Source organism: Engystomops pustulosus, chromosome 8, assembly GCF_040894005.1.
Source record: "Engystomops pustulosus chromosome 8, aEngPut4.maternal, whole genome shotgun sequence".
Taxonomy (NCBI): domain Eukaryota; kingdom Metazoa; phylum Chordata; class Amphibia; order Anura; family Leptodactylidae; genus Engystomops; species Engystomops pustulosus.
The window spans coordinates 65,996,390-66,005,500 of NC_092418.1; the positions used below are offsets into that span (position 1 = coordinate 65,996,390).

General features: G+C 42.4%; 1 protein-coding gene across 1 annotated transcript; it reads left to right on the forward strand.

Annotated features, from left to right (window-relative positions):
• Positions 1-6,341: 6,341 nt before the first annotated feature.
• Positions 6,342-8,440, forward strand: LOC140074546 (gamma-crystallin-3-like). Its single transcript, XM_072119528.1, has 3 exons — positions 6,342-6,364; positions 7,484-7,726; positions 8,162-8,440. The coding sequence occupies exons 1-3, from the start codon at positions 6,356-6,358 to the stop codon at positions 8,435-8,437; spliced, it is 528 nt and encodes a 175-aa protein (XP_071975629.1). The 5' UTR covers positions 6,342-6,355; the 3' UTR covers positions 8,438-8,440.
• The last annotated feature ends 671 nt before the right edge of the window (positions 8,441-9,111 follow it).

Below are 9,111 nucleotides of genomic sequence, written 5' to 3' on the forward strand. Positions count from 1 at the left end.
ATTAAGAGCGACAGTATGGGGCATCCATATTGCGCTGCTATGATTGCAACTTCAGGTCTCCAGAATGGCGGCGACAGATGGGCCGAGTTCCACTATGTATCTGGTGAAACACCTGAAAATTTTGCCTGACACAGCTCGTTTGATAAGGGGATGATGTGCTGTATATCCTCTCGTGCTCCAGCGTCTGGGGTATAGAGAGTTGAAAGTTGCGCATGGAGACATTGGTGGACGCTGTGGAGGATCGTGGAGGCAAAATGGACAGGAAACAGCAGGGGCAGCATGCATGGATGCCTCTGAGGCTGCCTAATCTTGGGATGGAGCTGGCGGTCCACTGCCAGGCTAGCTTTCGCCTACCCAAGCCCCTGTCTCTCGGCTCCTCCCCACTCAAAATGGGCCTGGGGGCCAGAAGCATTTACTTTGAAAAAAATATAATTTTCAAAGCAGGCGGGACGACATGTGGAGGCAGCCATGGAGACGACATCCATGATTAAGAGCGACAGTATGGGGCATCCATATTGCGCTGCTATGATTGCAACTTCAGGTCTCCAGCATGGCGGCGACAGATGGGCCGAGTTCCACTATGTATCTGGTGAAACACCTGAAAATTCTGCCTGACACAGCTCGTTTGATAAGGGGACGATGTATGGAGGCAGTGAAGTAGTAGTAGATTAAAGGTGCTGCAGTTAAAACTATGTTAGTTGGATCTTGGGATGGAGCTGGCGCTCCGCTGCCAGACGAGGTTTTGCCTATCCAAGCCCCTGTCTCTCGGCTACTCCCCAAACAACACTTCTAAGAACCTTTTGTATAAGATCAAGTGTAGTAGTGTTCTTATAAGTTTGGGTTATGGCGGGTGAGGGGAATGTAAACAGATGCGCAAGAAGCGCTGAAATAATATCGGGAAATGATAAAAGTTTGCCAGTATATTTTGTGGATTACACAGCAGGGTGGCGACAAAGTTTGATGTGGAAGCCATGAAAACAACCCAAAATTCTGCCTGACACAGCTCGTTTGATAAGGGGACGATGTATGGAGCCAGCTATATGGACAACGTGTGGAGGCAGCTAAAAAGATGACGTGTGGAGGCTGCTATGGAGACAATTTAATTTGGATAGTGCCTGTATGTGGCAGTCCAAAAAAGTTTTCAAACCAGAGGAGCAGGTAGGTGGTCCTCCAGAAAAATTAAATAGATTGAGTGCCTGTATGTGGCAGTCCAAAAAAGTTTTCAAACCAGAGGAGCAGGTGGGTAGTCCTCCAGAAAAATTAAATAGATTGAGTACCTGTATGTGGCAGTCCAAAAAAGTTTTCAAACCAGAAGAGCAGGTTGGTAGTCCTCCAGAAAAATGAAATAGATTGAGTACCTGTATGTGGCAGTCCAAAAAAGTTTTCAAGTAGGTGGTCCTCCAGAAAAATTAAATAGATTGAGTGCCTGTATGTGGCACTCCCAAAAATTGTTTAAAACAGAGGACCGGGTAGGTGGCCCTCCAGAAAAATTAAAAACATTGAGTACTATAGCTAGAGCCAGTTGGCCCTGGCAAAAAATAGCCAGTTTCCTCTGCTTTAGTGTACAAAGAGGAGGAGAAGGAGGAAAATGAGGAGGAGTGCATACATTATTCAGGTTGAGCTTCTTTCCTGAGAAATCCAGGCTTTATTCATCTTGATAAACGTCAGCCTGTCAGCCGTCAGGCGTGTACGCTTATCGGTGATGATGCCACCAGCTGTACTGAAAACCCGCTCGGACAAGACGCTAGCAGCAGGGCAGGCAAGAACCTCCAAGGCGTACAGCGCCAGTTCGTGCCACATGTCCAGCTTTGAAACCCAGTAGTTGTAGGGAGCTGTGTGATCATTTAGGATGATGTTATGGTCAGCTACGTACTACCTCACCATCTTTCTCTAAAGATCAACCCTACTCTGCTGAGACTGGGGACAGGTGACAGTGTCTTGCTGGGGTGACATAAAACTGGCAAAGGCCTTGTAAAGCTTACTCCTGCCAGTGTTGGCCAAGCTGCCTGCTCGCCTACTCTCCCTCGCTACTTGTCCCGCAGAAGTACCCCCTCTGCCGCTAGCGCTGTCAGAAGGGAAATACTGTTTCAGCTTGTGCACCAGGGCCTGCTGGTATTCATGCACTCTCCTTTCCTCTCCAGGGATGAGAGTGGAAAGATTTTGCTTGTACCGTGGGTCCAGGAGAGTGAATACCCAGTAATCGGTGCTGGAATAAATTCTTTGAACGCGAAGGTCACGGGATAGGCAGGCTAACATGAAATCTGCCATATGCACCAGAGTCCCAACGCGCAAGAATTCACTCCCCTCACTGGCCTGACTGTCCATTTCCTCTTCCTCCAACTCCTCCAACTCCTCTTCTTCTGCCCATACACGCTGAACAGTGAAGGACTGAACAATGCTCCCCTCTTCTCTCTCGCCAACATTCTCCTCCTCATCCTCCTCCACCTCCTCCGATATGCGCTGAGAAACAGACCTGAGGGTGCCTTGGCTATCAACAAGGGAATCTTCTTCCCCCGTCTCTTGTGACGAGAGCAAAGCTTCCGACTTCATGCTGACCAGAGAGTTTTTCAAAAGGCCAAGCAGCGGGATGGTGAGGCTGATGATGGCGGCATCGCCACTGACCATCTGTGTTGACTCCTCAAAGTTACTCAGCACCTGACAGATATCAGACATCCACGTCCACTCCTCATTGTAGACTTGAGGAAGCTGACTGACCTGACTACCAGTTCTGGTGGAAGTTGACATCTGGCAGTCTACAATCGCTCTGCGCTGCTGGTAAACTGGATAACATGGTAAATGTTGAATTCCACCTCGTGGGCACGTCGCACAACAGTCTGTGAGCGGGCAGTTGGAGGCGGCACTCCGCTGCCCTGAGGGTGGCAGCATCTGTGCTGGACTTCCTGAAATGCGCACAGATGCGGCGCACCTTCGTGAGCAAATCAGACAGATTGGGGTATGTCTTGAGGAACCTCTGAACTATGAGATTTAACACATGGGCCAGGCATAGCACATGTGTCAGTCTGCCGAGTTGCAGAGCCGCCACCAGGTTACGGCAGTTGTCACACACAACCATGCCTGGCTTTAGGCCTATCAACCCAGCTTGGGTCTGTCACCTCATCATCCTCCGATCCCTCAGTCTGTTCCCCCATTGGACTTCCTGCCCTGACAACAACTTCACCACTGTCTGACAACCGTGTCTCCTCATCGTCCGACACCTCTTTACACACTTCTTCCACTACGTCAATAATGTCATCATCACCCACAGACTGCAACCGGTGGAAAACCTGGGCATCGGAAAAGACCTCAGCAGCAACCGGACAAGTGGTTTGTGACTCTGGGAAGGGTCCAGAAAACAGTTCCTCAGAGTATGCCAGTTCAAATGCCAAATTTTCCTGGGGGTTGCAGACTGGGGGGAAGGAGGCTGAGGTGGAGGAGCTGGAGGAGTGCTGATTTCGGTGACATGGGTGGACTGCGTGGAAGACTGACTGGTGGACAAATGGCTAGAAGCATTGTCCGCAATCCACGACATCACCTGTTCTGTTCTGGCCTCAACAGTGCTTTACCACGAGTCCCAGTAACTTGAGACATGAACCTAGGGAGTATAGCAGGTGGTGTCTCACCCCGCCCAGGACCACGGCCTCTGACCCCTGCAGTACTTGGACGCCCACGTCCATGCCCTCGTCCTCTACCCCTAGCCCTCGGGTTAAACATTTTCAAAGTGTAAATTGTAATTTTTTTTTTTTTTTAAATGATGCTATCCTATTGCTTTGGCTAGTTTCTAACCTACACTGGCAGCACACAACTGGATTTTGTGCTGTGCCTGATGACTTTGAGTTATAATAAAAAAAATAAATGAGCAGTCTGTGCCTAATTTAAATCAAACCCCTAATAAATTGTCCCACTTAGGTGTTTGAGATGGATATGTGTGTCACTAAGAGCTAAACACAACGGTCGCAAGTCTCCCTGCAAATTCCTCACAATATGGTACTAGCTGCACTACTAGTGCCAGCAAGCCCAGCAACAAGCAAACAAAAAAAAACAAAATATAACGCTATTGTAGGCCTAAGTAAGCCGTTTGGGTTCTCCTATGGCTATTTTCTAGCCGACACTGAAAGCACACTGCTATGCCAGATGACTTTGAGTTATAAAAAAAAATAAATGTAAAAAAAAAATAAATCAGCAGACTGTGCCTAATTCAAATCAAACCCCTAATAAATTGTCCCACTTATGTGTTTGAGATGGATATGTGTGTCACCAAGAGCTAAACACAACGGTCGCAAGTCTCCCTGCAAATTCCTTACAATATGGTACTAGCTGCACTACTAGTGCCAGCAAGCCCAGCCACAAGCAAACAAAAAAAATAAAATATAACGCTATTGTTGGGCTGTTGGGTTCTTGTAGACTATCCCTGCAGAAGCAGCAACTCTCTCCCTAACGGCATCCAGACAGAGAATGATCCGAGCAGCGCGGGCAGGGGCTAGTCTATTCCAGGGTCACCTGGCTTGTAATTGGCTCTGTTTCTGGCTGCCAAAAATTAAAACGGCGGGAGATGCCATTCTCTCGAGCTGGCGAAATACTTTACCGAGCAACGACCAGTTTCGAGTACGCTAATGCTCGAACGAGCATCAAGCTCGGACGAGTATGTTCGCTCTTCTTTAGTTCATACATAAAATCATAATCATAAGATATGCATATAGTTTATATACATATACCAATGATAAGTAGAAACATGGATGGATCTCGCAGACAGTCCTCTGGTTGTTGGAAAGGGTCGGGATGAGTTCCCCAGGGAGTCTGAGGGCACTAGAGTGGAAACGGAGTGCATAGTCCGAGGGTACTGGAGTGGATACGGGGTTAGAAGGATGTTTCGACCATGTCGTTCAAACCTGCAGGTGAGAGGATATCTATCTATGATTGTTCATTCTAATTTGGAGTTCTTTGGTAGTCCTGCCTATATATTGTAGGTTGCATGGGCACTCTAGGAGATAGATAATGAAGGAAGAGTGACAGTTAAGGAAGGAGAGAATTTAAAAGTTCTCGCCAGTGGTAGTGGAACTAAAAAATGTTCTTTCATGTTGGATGTTTAAACAGCATAGGCATCTGGTGGAGCCACACTTAAAGGATCCCTTCAAGGTTAGGAAAGTGGTTGGTTGGGTTCTCTTTGTTACTTTAAGTTTGCTGGGGGTGAGTATATTACGGAGGGTTTTAGCTCTTCTGAAAGTGACTGACGGTCGTTTGGACAGAGTAAGTTTGAGATGTGGGTCGCTCAGTAGAATGGGCCAGTGTTTTGTCATGATTTGTTTTATGTTCCTATGGCTAGTGTTGTATGTGGTTACGAAATTAAGTGGGGGGGTTTGATGGTGGTGCGATGATTGTTTGCTTGGTTGGAGACATTGGTCCTGGGTAAGGGATAGTGTTTTGGTGAAGGCGTCTTGTACCAGTTTTTTGGGATAGTGCTTGTATTCCATCACTGCCTGCTATTCACCTACTTATATATTCTCTTATATATTTTCATATATATTTAATTTTAATTTCAATTGTGCAAGTGTGTTTATTTAACCGTATGCATTCGCGTGTGCACACATGTAGGTGTACATATATATATATATATATATATATATATATATATACATAGATGTGTTTATACATTACTTTTAGCCTGTACTAATCATGCCCCTATATGTCCTATCCTGCTCACATATGTTTTTATATTAATCTTACTAATCATAATAATCATACTAATTATGTCGTGTTATGTTTTGTTCTTTTGCATTTGTTTTTGTCTTTGTCTCTTGCCATGTAACTCACATAGTTTTTAGACCTGATGAAGACGCCGTTACGGTGTCAAAACGCATTGTCACACTACCAATAAAAACCATTATTAAAACCACCATCACTCTTATTTGGATGTAGCGCATCTATCCACTTGACACCGTTTTTTCCGCTTTGATGAATAAACAATAAAAGACACAATATACCATGTATTTTTTTTTACCTGAACTCACTATGTACCTATACATGTACTATGTTTATTTTACTGATCTTTGTGTTTATCCAATTGTTCCCTATTAAGTGGAATGAAAACATTGTAGTGCACTTTATGCTATAATTCTTTACTTGTGTCTCATTCATGTGTCTGAAGACCAAACAAAATGTTTTGTTCTATGTTGTTCATGGTGTGCTGAGTGAAACTTTTGTATAATACTGTAAGCTGTAACAAAAAGGGCAGCTGAAGTTTAGAAAGGTAAATGTGCTTTGAATAGTGGAGAGCAGTCAGCAGATACAATACTGGGGGTATATAAAGGTCCTTTTTCTTCCTCTGTACAACAGTGAGTACCAGGACCTAAAGACCACAATGGGAAAGGTAACCATTAGATGGTGGTAATATCTTTTATCTTATAATTCTACAATTATTATATTGTGTTTCAAGGGATATGTGTCTGAATTTTCTCACACCCTGATCTATAGTTTACTCAAAGCTTGGGAGCGGGTCCATAGTGTTTACCATTAGTTTTCTGTGTAGCATTTTCTTTTCATCAGGTCCTATGACAGTTTATGGTGTTTTAGGGTGCATAAACAAGACCTTAAACAATTGTCCGCATTGACTTTATGAATATTACCCTCTAGCTCTAAAAGATTGCCCCTTTACAAGCATAAGATCTCCAAACTTTTCTCTCCTCCAAGCTATGTTTTGACTCACTATATAATTAATTATATAAACTATTGTATATGATTACTATATTATTATATATATAATATATATTATAATAAATGATAAAAATTTTGTGTATAATTAAAAATGTGAGACTCAGGGGAGTAAACCAGTCCTCATGTGTTTCCCTTGCTCTGTACAAAGCTATCAACACATGATAACAATTAACACTTAGGCTATTATCACAGACATCGTTTCGGTGCATATTTGCATCGGCCACCACAATTATGCTGGAAGTCCAACATAATTGTGGCAAATGTCCATTAAACTGAGTGCACCATAAAACACTGGTGCACTCAGTTGAAGCATTTTGGAGCCTTGCAGGGTATGCCAGAGTTATGAAAACCGTGCACCGGCATGCACATTATGAAGTTTGTCTCACTATAAGTAGATGTGGGCCAGAGAGATGTGCTCAGAGCATTAAGAAAACCCTTTTTACCGAGCACAGAGGTAATATATAGAGATGCCTATTAACTACTTGGAAAGGAACTGCTGCTCTTGATAGTAAAATCTCTTTTGATGTAGACAGTTAAACAAATGCTTCATATTTACAGCTAGAAAAGAGTTAATTTAGCTTTAGTAGATTTTACTACAGTAGTAGTTATAAAATACATCTCAAATTTCTATTCCTTGTTAGGCTGTATTAGCCAATGGCATAATGGTAGGTTGCCTTTATTGTTGCAGTAATTTCGAGAGAAAAATTCACTCTATGTTCTAATGAATAATTTAATATGCAACAAAACTTTGGTTTACAATTTTTTTATTTCACAGATCATCTTCTACGAAGAAAGAAATTTCCAGGGACGCTCATATGAGTGTCACTCCGAGTGTCCAGATTTATCCTCCTTTTTTAGACGTTGTAACTCTATCCGTGTAGAAAGTGGAAACTGGATCCTGTATGAAAACTCCAACTACAGAGGACACCAGTACTTCCTTCACAGAGGAGAGTATCCTGACTTCCAGCAATGGATGGGTTATAATGACTCCATTAGGTCTTGTCGCTTGAGCCCTCAGGTAAAATACAAAAAACTTGTTTACAATATATTTCTATAAATTGTTCTAGAATAATAGTTCTACAATAAATTTACCAATTTATCACAAAGAAGTGTGAAACAGGAATATTCATCTTGTAGTCTTTTGCAATTAAAATATAATTACTGTATAATTTTCTGTAGCGTTCAAATCATAGGTTTCAGCTAAAGATTTCTATTAACTGTAACATTGTTTCCATTTGTATTGTTATCTATGCAGATCCACAAACTGCCAGTAAATAATATGCTGTATGTAAGCAGCATTAATTAGGGGGATGGCAGTGGGTCATCTGAGCACTGTGCGGCTTACCTACCTACCTAGGAATATTCGGACCTTATGGGGACAATGTCAACAAAAATAAGTGGAATACATTTCTTCACTGTCTTTCACTTAATGACATGTGCTTACTGTTAACAGCATGGAGGTTCATTCAGAATTAATCTCTATGAGAGAGAAGACTTCAGAGGACAAAAGATGGAGTTTACTGATGACTGTTCTCATGTCTATGAGAGATTCCGCTTCCATGAAATACATTCTGTCCATGTGCATGAGGGATACTGGATGTTCTATGAGGAACCCAACTACAGGGGACGTCAGTATTACCTGAGACCTGGAGAGTACAGGAGATACAGCGACTGGGGAGCTTCTAACCCAAGATTTGGTTCTTTCAGACGTGTTCAACATTATTATTAAACTGGTGACACTAAATCTTGTCATTTAAGTTACAATAAAATAATAAAAAAATACAAAATTATCTTTTTTAAGCATATTTTTTTACCAAGAGAAACTATTAGAAACTAAAATCTTCATTTTTAATTGTACACAAAATAAGTTTGATCAAAAGTAATACTGCTCTCCCTTAACTAGACATTGTGGGAGTGGGTCATGTTATTATACAAAAGTAAGTAGAAAATGCTGAATTCTGAATATCTGTATCTGTAGAATGGCAGTATATGGTAGGATCAATCAGACGAAATAGAGTTAAATTAACCTAGGGGTCGGAAAAATAGTAAAAGTAAAAATAAAAAATTGTAAAATATGTATATATATATATAATATATATATATATTCACTCACCTGCCACTTTATTAGGTACACCTGTCCAACTGCTCGTTAACACTTAAGTTCTAATCAGCCTATCACATGGCGGCAACTCAGTGCATTTAGGCATGTAGACATGGTCAAGACAGTTCAAACCGAGCATCAGTATAGGGAAGAAAGGTGATTTGAGTGCCTTTGAACGTGGCATGGTTGTTGGTGCCAGAAGGGCTGGTCTGAGTATATCAGAAACTGCTGATCTACTGGGATTTTCACGCACAACCATCTCTAGGGTTTACAGAGAATGGTCCGAAAAAGAAAAAACATCC

Coding starts and splice junctions, on each gene's coding strand:
- LOC140074546 (XM_072119528.1), top strand. Junction 7,727..8,161: donor CTTGTCGCTTGAGCCCTCAG/GTAAAATACAAA, acceptor TACTGTTAACAG/CATGGAGGTTCATTCAGAAT.